General features: G+C 36.3%; 1 protein-coding gene across 16 annotated transcripts in view; it reads left to right on the forward strand.

Annotated features, from left to right (window-relative positions):
• The window catches only part of PPHLN1 (periphilin 1), a 130,301-nt gene that overhangs the window by 48,516 nt on the left and 67,172 nt on the right, over window positions 1-14,613 (forward strand). For all 16 annotated transcript variants that reach the window (XM_005611088.3, XM_070271261.1, XM_014740961.3 and 13 more), the window contains one exon: window positions 12,873-13,084. In XM_005611088.3, the coding sequence (XP_005611145.1) occupies window positions 12,873-13,084 (212 nt within the window). The remainder of the gene's footprint in view (window positions 1-12,872; window positions 13,085-14,613) is intronic.

Consider the following 14,613-nt stretch of genomic DNA (forward strand, 5'->3'; position numbering starts at 1 on the left):
TGTTATGATAGATTACAACCTTGTGAGATTTCAGTTGTACATTTTTGTTAGTCATGTTGTGGGTACCCCACTTCCCCCTCCGTACCCTCCCCCCACCCCCCCTTTTCCCTGGTAACCACCAATCAGATCTCCTTCTCAATATACTAATTTCCACCTATGAGTGGAGTCATATAGAGTTCGTCTTTCTCTGACTGACTTATTTCGCTTAACATAATACCCTCGAGGTCCATCCACATTGTTGTGAATGGGCCAATTTCGTCTTTTTTTATGGCTGAGTAGTATTCCATTGTGTGTATATACCACATCTTCTTTATCCAATCATTAGTTTCTGGGCATGTAGGCTGGTTCCACTTCTTGGCTATTGTAAATAATGCTGCAATGAACATAGGGGTGCAACGGACTCTTGAGATATCTGATATCAGGTTCTTAGGATAGATACCCAGTAATGGGATGGCTGGGTCATAGGGTATTTCTATTTTTAACTTTTTGAGAAATCTCCATACTGTTTTCCATAGTGGCTGTACCAGTTTGCATTCCCACCAACAGTGTATGAGGGTTCTAAAGGATTATTTTTAAAAATATTTTATCTATAAATGATTGTCTTTGAATCTGTTCACTGACTTTTTCTGCAGATGGGGTAAAGAGAATCATAAAATTGGGAAATTATGTTGAAGGTTAAGAATTGCTGTGTTAAGCTATAGCATTTTTCTGAATAAAGGAAAAATAAATAACAGGAAAATGTAAGTTGGATGATTTCTTGGTCAAGACATATTGGAAGATTTGCCTTTGCAGAGAGAATGTCCTGAGGTGGGGGAACCTCATCATGTTGCACACATTTCTTAGTGATCCTCTGGGAAGATGACCTGACACCATATTGGTAGCTGAAGTTACCAAGACTGACTTCTTTTCGGTTTGGCAAGTAATGCTATGCTATTTGGGTGTTCAAAAGAAATTGCTAAAATGTATTAATGATTTTCAGACAGCATTTGGTCTTACAATTTGTTTTCCCTTAAAATAAATATTAAACATGAAAATTCTTTTCTCAAAGAGAAAAGTTCTGTTGACTTTCTAAAAGAATCTTTTCATGGGCACAGATATTAGCTCAGGGCCAGTCTTCCTCAGCAAAAAAAGGGGAAGATTGGCAGCACATCTTAGCCCAGGGCTAATCTTCCTCCAAAAAAAACCCAAAAAACTTTTCAGATCATGTTAAATGATAAGAAGCTATGTTTTTATATATCACATTTTTAGAGGAAAAGTAGACACCTTTTTAATACTTACTAGAGCATATAACTTACATATAGTACATAAATCAAGGTGTATGGTTTAATGAATTACCATACGTGTAATCACAATCCAAGTTAAGAAATAGAATATTACTTGCATCCCAGAAGCTTCCTCATGTCGCTCCTCAATTACTTTCTTCTTCCTCTCTGAAGGTAATCGTTATTCTGACCTAAAGCAATCTTAATAGTCATTGGGAAAAATTGTAATTATTGTGTCTTTTAAAATTTTTTGTCAAGACATTAAACTCTTTCAGTCAACTAGAAATATGTAGGGAAATTAAAAAATGGTAAAACTGATATTCATTTAGTATACTATAATTTAAAACATTAGAAACATTGAGAGTTTAGAGTTTTATTTCTTTGTAAAAAACTTATCAAGAGTTTGAACAGTGCTTGCCTTCTCATCGTATATCTTAAGATATGAGCAAGCATCTTTTTTATTCCTTGGTGAATTGTCATACTCCATTCTGCATTGGGATCAATTTCCAACATTTTATCCTTTGCATTTTCATTGTTGTGAAATATCACTTGAGAGTTCCTTTAATGTAAAGTTTTTTGCTAGCCTCACTGTCTCTGGGACATCTTCATCTTTTTTGTCACAGTCACTTTCATTATTTATGTCAGTAATTTTGCCTTCACCAAGTTCCTCAGGCTGCATATCTAGGGTCTCTTAAAGGGCAGCATTGTCAGCATTCCCATGCTCAGCTATTTACTCTATCACTCCATTAGGTTTAATTTGGATTTCACTTCTACAGTTATCACTTTTTTGTTTCTTGGCTGCACTTTTTGTCTTTGTTGGCCAGTTTTCTTTCAATTATCCATTTTTGTAAAATGTCACGTGGGTTTGTCACTGGGAGACAAGAAAGGAACAAAATTCCATTTTGCTGTCCGTGTGTTAACTGAATAGCAGATGCATGATGACGAATCCAACAAGACTTTGAAGGATGTGATGTGATTGGTCACCAATGGTGATGTGCGTTTATTGTTCATGTAGTGATTTGTGAACTGAGAGCTAGCAGCTTTGTACCTATTTATATTCCCATCAACAAGGTATGTAAATTACTGTTGTTTCACATCCTTGTCAACACTTGGTGTTGTCAGTGTTTTGTTTTTTTTTTAATTTGAGTTAATGGGTTAATATATAAAGTACTTATTTGGACTGGTAGGCATTATTCCTCTTAATCCATTATTCCCATTTTACAGATGAGGAAACAGACACAGAGAGGTTAAGTAACTGTCAAACCTCTCCTGTAGTAAACAAATGATGGCGCCAGATTTGAACCCTGGCAGACTTTGTTCCAGAGCCTATGCTCTTAAGTATTGGACTATATATAAATTAAAAGATTGAAAATAGAGTGGAAAATACTTTACTTGAAAATGTAACATGTAATTGAATGTTTAGGAGAGTTGAAGAAATTTGAATACTTGATGTTAGATGTGTTATAAAGAAACATTTTAGAATTGATAAGTGGTTCCAAGAAAGCTGTAGAATGTCTCTACATATTTCTCAAACTGATAGATTAAATTTATGAGTGTGTGTGTGTGTGTGTGTATCTGTCTGTGTGTCTACCTCAGGGTTTCTGAACTTTGTCACTATTGGCGTTTTGGTCTGGATAGTTCTTTATTGTAGGGAACTGTCCTGTGCATTGTAAGAATTTAGCAGCATCTCTGACCTCTACTCACTAGATACGTACTCCCCAGTTGTGACAGTCAAAAATGTCATGTTTTCAGATGTTGCCACATGTCCCTCTGGGAGTAAAATCACCATCACTTGAGAATCACTAATATAGTAAGGAGCCTCATTAATAGAATCCTTTTTTTTCCTTGCATATATTTTGAGTGTTTTTCATGTCATAATTTGGAAAAGCAGATTTTTTGCCTTTAAAGTGTCAGAATCTCAGAGCAATAATAATAGCTATACTAGTCACATGAGTACAGTTAAGCATCAGTGGGCTGTTTCTGTAGGTTGCTTTTTTTCTTGGAAGTGTATGGTACAGCTACTTAATTACTGGGAAGACTATTAGCTACCCAGATTTCTTATTGGGTTGGCAGGTTGGTTTTGGGAGGAGGTAGTGGAATGGGAGAAAGTGGCATTGAACAGTGGAAGATCAGTTATCTTTAAAAGCTAAAATAAAGAACTTGAGAGAATATTGACATATCAGGGAAAATAGTTGAGTTCATAATAGTCAAAGTGATTTCATTTAATAATTGTGAAATATTTGGTCTTCCACTTGAATAGGATCTATAAATTAAATGAAAGAATAGCTTAAAAACTAATTTCTTATTAAACAAAAATAAGTTTTAAAAGTTTCTGTTGTAAAAGTAGTACAGTCACATTATAGAAATAAGATGAAAAGCAAAAAGAAATTCCTACTGAGTTTACTAGGAATAAGTTTACCAATGAAAGCATTATTGATTTTCTGGTGAATTATATGCTTTAAAAACTCATTGCAGTCTCTCATTAGTTATGCCAGAGAATTAGAAGTAAATCTATGCAAGAGTTTGTTTAGGTGTAAGGTTAAGATATAAGGTTACTCAGTTTGCCCTTGCCATATTGTGTTAATTAAAAAAAAAACCTAAGCCTTTGAATATTCATTTTTGCCTAAATTTATCATAAATTATACCAGAAGATAAGAATTTAAGAAAATTAAGACAACTGTTTCATAAAACTAGCATCACTTGCACTAGTACCTTATGCTAGCTACAAGTGCCCACCGTCATTCATAGTAGCTGTAAGTATATCTGTTGTCAGTGATAGAAGGAAAATTAAACAGTGATACACATTAAGACACCCATCTCATTTATGGATTATGGATTGTTTTGATAATCTCTACTGTTTTTCCCTTAAAGATAGAAGCTCTCATGGTTGACATTTGAAATCAAGTGCAAACTCCCTTAAATAGTTAGGTGTTATTGCCAAGAAAAAGAAGAAATTCAAAATACTCTGTAACATTTTGAGCCTAGAAGAAGTCAGACATATAAACAGAGGAAGAGAGAAAGGAAGCATGTTAATGAAGATAAGAAAAGCAGTCTGACAGTCAGAAAAGTGTGCTATTTGCAATTCTATTTAATATTTGCTCTCTGTATGGACCTTGGAAGTTTAACCCTGTTTTATGGACTAGTGTAGTGTTTCCATTTTTAGGACCATTAAATCAGTAGCAATTTTCAGCCTAACGCAAATTGTATATTATTCATGATGAAGCTTCTGTGTCTTTTTGTCCTCATTTTTACTACTGGATAGGATTATTTCCCTGTTTGATAGAGAAAACTTAAAATAACTTGGGTTATCTTAAGTATTTGTTTGGTGAGATGTTACATTAGTTTGCCTGTCTTCCGTTGAATTATCTTCATATCTTTCATCTTTTTATTAGTATATTCATCTTATCCAATGTTTTTTTAGCATTTATTAAATTATTAAATATTAATATTTAAGACTTTGCCATGGATGTTGGAATTTTCCTCCTTAATTAGAAATTTGTTTTAAATTCAATGATAACTTTCAACTTTAGAGGCCTTTTTTGTATGTAGTTTAAAACTTGGTATTTTGATACAAGATGGTTTCTTCCTCTAGGCTTATAATTATTTAGCATTTTTTTCTTATATATTTTTTTTGCAGGGTCTTTTTCTTCTTTCTCTTCCTTCCAAACATTTAGCTTTTTTCAACCTACATATATCATGCTATGTGTTATAAAAAGGAATTCATCACTGTCTTCCCCAAATTGTCTTACAGTTAGGTAAAATATTTTAAAATTTGAGGGTCCATGTATTTGGGGGAAGGTTAAAGATGAGATAATTGATGACAAAAAGACTAAAAACTATAATGATAGGTACCATTTATTGCAAAGCTGCTGTGGTCAGAGAAGTTAGGAAAATGAAGCTCAAAAAGATTAAATAAATTGATCAAAATGACCTTATTGGTCAAAAGGCCATATATAAGCAGAGGAACTGATTTTTGAATTCTGTATCTGCCTACGGGAAATGCTCTGAGAAGGGCTCTGTAAACAGGTGTGTTTAATTTTATTAAACTCATTATTTCCCAAAGTTACTTACCTACAAAAGCCCTTTTTGAGTTTTGTGGTAAACATCTTGTGGATTAGTATTTTGTGTAATATATTTTGAGAAAGGCTTTTTATTGTAAAGTCAAGTCTCTTGGAGAAAAGAAGAGATGAATCAACCAAAACATATTTCTATCATTGTGTAATTAATTTGCTTTCTAAAAGACCACTTCTAAAGCACAAAATCTTAAGATATTGGCAGGAAGTAGAGTGGAAAAAATTCTTGTACTTTTCTTTGCCTTCTGTGAGGAATTTGAAGCTGTAGATAACCTTTTTATGCTTTAGTAAGTTGTGTTTGAAAGCTGGCAGGGAGTACATAATTATTTAGATCAGGGGTTGGCAACTACAACCCATGGGCCAAACCTGACCAGCTGTTTGTTTTTGTAAGTAAAGTTTTATTGGAACACAGCCATGCACATTTATTTACATATTGTCTACGGCTGTTATTGGGCAACAGTGGAGTGTTGAGGAGTTGTGATGGAGAGTAGGTAGTCCCCAAAGCCTAAAATAGTTCTTCTTGGTGCTTTACAGCATATGTTTGTAGACCCCTAGTTTAGTGAGTAGCCTTTCTGCCTACTTTTTACTTTCTATGTGCTTCATCTGTGTAAAGAACTCCGTATCTGAAGATTTTGACATTGAGTTATCCACAGCTCATCTTCTGTAAAGCAGATTCCTTGGGAAGTCAAGGTGAAGTCATATTCTAGGGGTTTTATTATTATGAGTAGGTTTTAAATTTTTACAAATATGCAAGATTCTATAGTTTTGCTTTTCTGAATGTCAAAGTTATCACTCAGTTGTATTGGCACACTTACCTAATTTCTTAATGTAAACCTTTTACTGATTTAATGGAAATCATAGTCAGGTAACACTATCAATAGAAATAGCTAACATCTATTGAGTGCTGTGTACCAGGCTCTGTTCTAAGCATTTACATGTACAATAAACCTCCCCTTATTCGAGGTTTCGCTTTCAGTAGTTTCAGTTACCCTTGGGCACCCATGGTCCAAAAATATTAAATGGAAAATTCCAGAAATAAACAATTCATAGTTTTAATTTGATGTGCCGTTCTGAGTAGTGTGATAAAATCTCTTGCTGTCTGGCTTCGTCCTGCCTGAAACTGAATCATCCCTTTGTTCAGTGTATCCGTGCTGTGTATGCTGCCTGCCCATTAGTCACTTAGTAGCCATCTCAGTTGTCAGATTGAAAGTCTCTGTATTGCAGAGCTTGTGTTCAAGGAACCCTTATTTTACTTTAAAATGGCCCCGGAGTGCAAGGGTAGTGATGCAGGCACTTCGGATATGCCAAAGAGAAACCACAAAATGCTTTCTTTAAATGAAAAGATGAAAGTTCTTGACTTAGTAAGGAAGGAAAAAAATATCATAGCTGAGATTGCTAAGACCTACAGTACAAACAAATCTTCTTTCTATGAAGTTATGAAGAAGGAAAAAGAAATTCATGCTAGTTTTGCTGTTGCACCTCAAACTGCAAAAGTTATGGCCACAGTGTGTAAGTGCCTACTTAAGATGGAAAACGCATTAAATTTGTACAGTAAAGTATTTTGAGAGACGACAGTCACATAACTTTTATTGGAGTGTATTGTTATAATTGTTCTATTTTATTATTATTGTTCCTAATCTCTTTCATGCCTAATTTATAATTAAACTTTATCATAGGTGTGCACATATAGGAAAAAATGTAGTCTGTATAGGGTTAGATACTACCCACAGTTTGAGGCATCTGCTGGGGATCTTGGAATCTATCTACTATATTATCTCATCTACTGCTTGCAACCACTCTGTAAGATAGGTACTGTTATTATCTCCACTTTACAGATGAGGAAGTTAAGGCGTAGGAGGTTAAGTAACTTGCTCAAGGTTGTAAAGTTCATAGTTACTTTGGAAGGGTCTTCCAGTACTTAGGAAGCTAGTTCCAGAGGGCCTTAACATGCCCTAACCCCCTTTCCTTCCTCTACTAGGTGAAGCTTCTGTTAAGCCCCATACACAGGGTTAGTATTGTATTTGAAACTTCGGTGCTATGTAAGTGTATAAATTTCAAGAAGGCCCTCTGACTCATCGTTAGGCCCTTGCCATTGACATGTGATGCCTTTGAATTGTTGATTTCAAGTTCTTTGGATAAATACCAAGTAGTGGGATAGCTGGGTCGTATGGAATTTCTATTTTTAATTTTTTTAGACATCTTCATAGTGTTGCCTATAGTGAATGCACCAGTTTGCATTCCCACCAGTAGTGTATGAGGGTTCTCTTTTCTCCACATCCTCTCCAACATTTGTTTTGTCTTGTCCTGGTGATTACAGCCATTCTAATGGGTGTAAGGTGATATCTCAATGTAGTTTTGACTTGCGTTTTCCTGATCATTAGTGATGTTGAACATCTGTTCATGTGCCTGTTGGCCATCTGTATACCTTCTTTGAAAAAATGTCTGTTCATATCCTCTCCCTCTTTTTTTTCTGAGGAAGATTGTTGCTGAGCTAACATCTGTGCCAATCTTCCTCTATTTTACGGGGGATGCCACCACAGCATGGCTTGATGAGCAGTGCTTGGTCCATGCCCAGGATCCGAACCTGCGAACCCCAGGTTGCTAAAGCAGAGCACGTGAAGTTAACCATTACGCCACTGGGCCAGCCCCTCCTCTGCCCATTTTTTGAGTGGGTTCTTTGTTTTTTTTGTTGTTGAGTTGTGTGAGTTCTTTATATATTTTGGAGATTAAGTCCCTGTCAGATGTATTACTTGCAAATATCTTCTCCCAGTTGGTGGATTGTCTTTTCTTTTTTTTTCCTGGTTTCCTTTGCCTTCAGAAGCTCTTTAGTTTGATAAAGTCCCATTTCTTTCTTTCTTTTTTTTTTTCTGAGGAAGATTAGCCCTGAGCTAACTTCTGTTGCCAATCTTCCTCTTTTTTTGCTTGAGGAAAATTAGCCCTGAGCTAACATCTGTGCCAGTTTTCCTCCATTTTGTATATGAGTTGCTGTCACAGCATGGCTAATGAGTGGTGTAGGTCCACACCTGGGACTGGAATCTGTGAATCCAGGCTGCTGAAGCGCAGAGTGCCAAATTTAACCTCCATGGCACAGGGTGGCCCTGATGATACTTTTAACACCAGTTCTTTCTTGAGTTTTTGAACTCCTACCTTTAGCTGTCCACAGCCATGGTCAAAGCCTAGAATCATCACTGGGAATTGTTCCTCCTCTGTCATAAACTCTACATTTCTGCTTTTGACTTGGAGATAACGTTCTTATATACAGGTCTTATGCATTAGTGACGTTCTCTAATTCAGTCCTTCTCAAAGTTTTGTGTGCATCAGAATCACTTGGAGAACCTTGTTAAAGCCCAGAATCCTGGTCATACCCTCATAGATTCAGATTCATAGGTGTGGGTTGATGCCCCTGAATTTGCATTTCTGTCACCTCTGAGTAATGCTGAGACAGGTCTGGGGACTTGCATTTTGAGGACACTGCTCTAATGAATACTTTTCCCCCAAGGACCAATACCAAAACTTTCCACTCTGCCTCTAGCTTCTATTCATAGTCTTACTTTGTTGACTTTCTGTTGATGTCTTCTATAATTACTTTACTGAGGTAAAGGACTTCTGAAGGGAGATTTCTCATATTTTCTCGAAATGAGAATTTCTCTTTATTCTTATCCTTTTTCAGTTTCTTCTCTTCTTTCCTTCACTGCCATTCTCTTCTTCTTAGTTCCTTTGTCTTATTTTTTCCTGTTGACTTTTGACTCCTTCGTTATCAGTTAACATTTTTGTGTCTTGGGTTATCAGTTTCTCTTTGTACAGTAAATCAGCCTTTTCCCTCAGTCTCTAGATATAATCAAATAAGCCCCTTCCCTCAAAATGTTGTCCCAGTTCTCTCCCTTCTTTCTCTGCTAAACTTTTTTGGAAGAAAAGTAATGGCTTAACTTCCTTATCCTTTAGTAGATGTATCTTAATTTCTTACAGTCTGCTTTGGTTTCCAAAGTTTTACTGCACAGCCTCCTCACTGGGATGTGACTCCTAGGTTGGAAATGCAGAGATCTCTTCTAACTTCTGCCATATTTGATAACTATCTTTTCCCTTGTAAAGATTTTCTTCCTTTGTTTTCTAGTCACTGATTTTTAAAGTTTTCACTGTTCTGACTACTTCTGCTCTTGTTTGCGTAATACTTTTTAATCCCTTTCTGCTTTTTCATCAAAGCTTAGAGTGCTTTCTCATCAACTAAATCCCTTTTGTGCAATATGGGAGCCACTAGCCAAATGTGCTTATTGAACACTTGAAATATGGCCAACTCTGGCTGAGATATTCCCTAAGTATAAAATACACACTGCATTTGCAAGATTTAAGATGAAAAAGAGCATGTAAAATAAATCTCACTACATTTTTAATATTGATTGCATGTTGATAATATTTTGGATATATTGGGTTAAGTGAAAAATATTGCTAAAGTTAATTACTATTTCTCTTTACTTTTTAACTATGACTGCAATATCTGTGGCTCAGTTATATTTCTATTAGACAATGCTGATCTAAATTTCACCTTTCCTTAAAGACCTCCAGTTCAGTTTTCCATTTACTAGTATACATTTCTCGTTTGAATTACAGTACCAGCCTTCTGGAACATTTACTCCCTACCCCCCAATTAGATACGAAGCTTCTTCAGAACCAGGGTAATTCCCCATAGTGCCTTTCATATATTGGCATGAATATATATATATATTCACATATTTATGTTCATATATATATGAACATACATATATATATTCATATATAGAGAGAGAGATTGGGATATATAGATATGAAAAAAATTATGTGCATAACATGAATAAATGACTTGGCTAATATTACCACTTTATCAAAGAGGATGCTTCTGGTGATGATCCCTATTGTGATGTTTTTGCTTAACCTGATGGGAAGTAGGAAGAGTTGATGTGAAGGGGAGGAGAGGCGTTACTGTGCTCTGAGATATTAAAATCAGACATGAGACATGTGCTTTCCCCAAGTATGTGCAGCCGCCTCGGCCACTCTCGTAGTTCTGAATTGTGCTGTTGTGATTTTACCGCCATCTAGTGTCAAGGTTAGGAAACTGTAGTTCAGAATTTCATCTCCCCCACCCCCTCACCCGCCTGGTGGAAAGTAGGCAGCCTTTCCTCTGAATGTGGACCTGCTTTCCCCATCCCCCAAGTAGGTGATCAGTAAGAGCTCATTTGGTGTCAGTGGAGGAAACCTTTATTCTTCTTCTTGGAGCACTCTTTCTTTGGCTTCCCTGCTGACTTAAAACCAGTTTCCCTCTTGTTTCTGTGGCCATTCTGTTTCATTCTCGGACAGGCCATTCCTCAGTGTAGTAGTTTTCTAGTCCTAGATTCTGGGTCCTCTGCTCTTTTTATCCTGTTTTCATCCATACCTAAGGCTTTAAATCCTGCCTATTTACAGACAAATTTATAGTTATAGCCAAAAATCTCTTCTGATCTTGTCAGCAGTAACTCTGGTTGCCTGCCAAGTTACATGAGCATCTCAAACTTAACATGTTTGAGTCTAAATGTGGATCCCTTACCCCACCCCTGTTTCTCGAATCTGTTTTTCTCATTTCAGTAAGCTGTCACGCCAGAATTCTGGGAATCAGCTTAACAGCCTTTGTCTCTCACACTCCTTAGTCAAACATTAACTGTGTCCCATTCAGTCTACAAAGGTACATTCTTGTGTGTTAAATTTGTGACCCCTCCCCTGCTCGCACCTTGTCTAAGCTACAACTGACTCTTGTCTGGACTAAGGAGGCTCCTAATTAGTCTCCCTGCATGCACTCCTGAGTGCATTCATGTGTTTTATGTTCATTTGTTTAATATCAGCCTCTCCTAGTAGCTTGAGAGTTCTGTAATGGGAGGGACTGTGTGCATTTGTTTCACCATCGGGTCCCCAGCACCTGATAGAGTTCCTAACATTGTGTAATACATATATAGCCACTCTGGCTCTCAGTGATGTTGATTTGACTCCTGTAGTTTTAGTGATTGAACTTGAATATATTAGAATCTCTTTAATGCTTTCTTTCAGTATTAGTATTCTGTCCAAGTTCATTTATTATAAATGAGTTTTAGCTGTTTTCTACTTTTACCCAGAGAAACTTAATTGTATCCATAAGGGCAATATATTTTGGGTATTAATCAGCTAATGACGACAACCTACTTATATATTGGGGACTACAGGCAGTATGCTGAAATTTTCTTTTGAGCGTGTGAAATTTAATGCCAGTGGTTTGTCTCTTAGCATTCTGTCTGAAATTTAATCTTCTTTAATTTTACTAGGGAGGTACATTTGCTAAATCTTCAGTTAAAACACTCCAAGTGTTCTTTTACACGGAGTCTCATGTCTTGATAGTTTTATTTAATAATTTTGATTTGCTTTGATGTTATAAAGATGGTTTGGCTTTGTAAAGTTTTACTACTCAGACTTATTTTCTGCTTTGAATTGATGATGTTGCTTAATAAAGAAATTTAATTTGTAATAGAGGTGATTTATAAAAAGTTGCTATTTAGAGATGGGCAACAATCTGTATACTAATGATAGAAACTCAGAGAGCAAGGATTAGTAGGTATATACTAGGGTTTCTCAACCTTGGCATTATTAACATTTTGGATCAGGTAGTTTTTGTTGTATGTTTGTGTAGGGGAGCTGTCCTGGGCATTGTAGGATTTCAGCAGCATCCCTGGCCCCTGCCCACCAGTGGCACCCCCTCCTCTCCAGTTGTAGCAACAAAAATGTCTGTAGACATTGCCAAATTGTCACCTGGGAGGCAAAATTGTACCAGTTGAAAACCAGTAGTATATTACTGTACTTAGAAGGGGAGAATAGGTCATGAAATGTCTCATTGGGGTATCTTTGGCATTCCCTGGGTGTCTTTGAAAGAATGGTAGCTGTGTGGTGTATTGTCAATGGCAAACAGAAATAGAGACTGTATGTTTTTCACTTTTTAAAATTCCTGTGCTTGCTTAGAATAAAATGGCTTTTGCACTTAACTACTTGGTTCTGTCCCAAACTGCAAAAAAAATAATGCATTCTAAATAGTATTTCAGGGGTAAAATTTCATTTTGTGGACTGACTTCAGAAGGCAAGTGGTGGTAGAAAAAGGGAACCAAGATTACAACATAAAGAGTAGCTTGTAATTAGGGGGCTGGCCCCGTGGCCGAGTGGTTAAGTTCGCCAGCTCCATTGTGGCTGCCCAGGGTTTCGCTGGTTCGGATCCTGGGTGCAGACATGGCACCGCTCATCAGGCCACGCTGAGGAGGCATCCCACATGCCACAACTAGATGGACCCACAGCTAAAACATACAACTATGTACTAGGGGGATTTGGGGAGAAAGCAGAAAGAAACAAAAAAAAGAAGATTGGCAATAGTTGTTAGCTCAGGTGCCAATCTTTAAAAAAAAAAAAGAAAACTTGGCAAATTGAAAAAAAAAGTAGCTTGTAATCAGAGTTTTTGCCCTTTGTGCTTGTATATATAGAGTACAGGTTATAATCAACTTATTTTATTCTTTATTTAAAGGGACATGAGAGATGGCTTTAGAAGAAAAGGTTTCTACTCTTCCCATTATGTGAGAGACCGGTCTCCTCATAAAAGAGACACACCGTTCTTCAGAGAATCACCTGTAGGCCGAAAGGAATCTCCACACAGCAGATCTGGCTCCAGTGTCAGTAGTAGAAGCTACTCCCCAGAAAGAAGCAAAACGTATTCTTTCCATCAATCTCAACACAGAAGTATGTATTCTTAAGACTTTTTCTTTTCTTTTTCTTTTCCAGCCTACACTGATGAGAATTTACTGAGTCAGATTGCCTTATAGATGTTGTAAGAGATATATCTTTTTAACTTTTTATTTTGAAAAATTTCAAACTTTTAGAAAAGTTTAAAGAATAGTATAATGAACATCATATGTGCGTGCACACACACACACTTTGTTGGTAACCATTTCAAGTTGCAGTTCATGTGACATTTCACTTCTGATTCTTCAGCATGGAAGAGATGTGTTTGTCATCATGTCAGAAAGTCATACCCCTCCTCTGTTTTCTCCTAGTTCCTATGCCAGTCCAACCTCTTTAATATTCTGCCAGTAGATGATCTCTCTATATATCTGAGAGTATATTTTTCATAAAAAATATCAGTGGTTTCCCCTATGTGTAAGGTATAGCTTTATAGAATTTAGAGCTAAAACTACCTTAGGTTCATTCTTTTCCAACTTCCAAAGTTTTTTCTTTAATTTGGAGTGCCTAGATGTATATGGCATGCTGTGCATGTCACCTGGGCTGAGTTGCTCAGTATGTTGGAATAAACAAAGGGAACAATTTATTTTCTAGATAAAACATTTCTGTGTTACCTTTCTAGACTCTACTACCTGCAGTGGAGCTCATTCACAAAACATTTCCTCCTGCCTTCTATATGAAGGGCACTGTTAGATAGAAAGATGTTCCTGTCACCAAGGAACTAGAATATATATGTATTTTCCCCCAACTAATGCCAGTTTTATCAATATGTAAATGTAACTTTGATACAAGAATTGATTTGTCATAAATGACATGAGCAGGTCAAGGTGAGAGAGATTCTCATTCTGGGGATTGGAAGAACATGTCATAGAGGAAATGATATTTGGGTTCATCTTTTATTTCAGGTTTCTACAAGTGGAGAAGTATCTTGTAGGTAGAAGGAATTATAAGCCAAAGTACAGAAATAAGAAGAGTCTAGGATAGTTCTTTTTCTTTCCTTTTTAACTTCCTTCCTATTAACTGGGGTTTTGTTTTTGTTTGTTTGTTTTTTCAAATAATAAGAGTTTTACTTCAGTAGCCTTTGATTCCTGCATGTTGAAAGTGATGAAGATCACTTCAGATCATCAGATTGTCTCCATTGTAGCTGTTGCTGGATTCCTGTATTTAATAAACATTTATCAATTTTCTATTTTCAGAGCTTGGTAGAGAGGGGCTTCCAAAAAACATATTTTTGGATACATGTGTATGAATGTTCATATAGGAGTTAAGAATGTCATTTGAAGATTTAAAATAAACAGTCACTTACATACATCTTATTGCCTAAAATGCCCTCAGAGTAGTTCCTGGTAACTGAACTTTATCATTGAGTTCACTGTTAACAGTTTGATATCTTCTCATTTGCTTCACTTCCTTCCTCCCTCCCTGCCCTCCTTAAGAAGATAAACAATCAGGTCCAGTGCCTACTCACATGAACAGACATAAATATCTAGAATTAGCTGGACACCTCCTAAAAACATATTTTTTTGGAT

The sequence above is a fragment of the Equus caballus genome, chromosome 6, assembly GCF_041296265.1.
Source record: "Equus caballus isolate H_3958 breed thoroughbred chromosome 6, TB-T2T, whole genome shotgun sequence".
Classification (NCBI taxonomy): domain Eukaryota; kingdom Metazoa; phylum Chordata; class Mammalia; order Perissodactyla; family Equidae; genus Equus; species Equus caballus.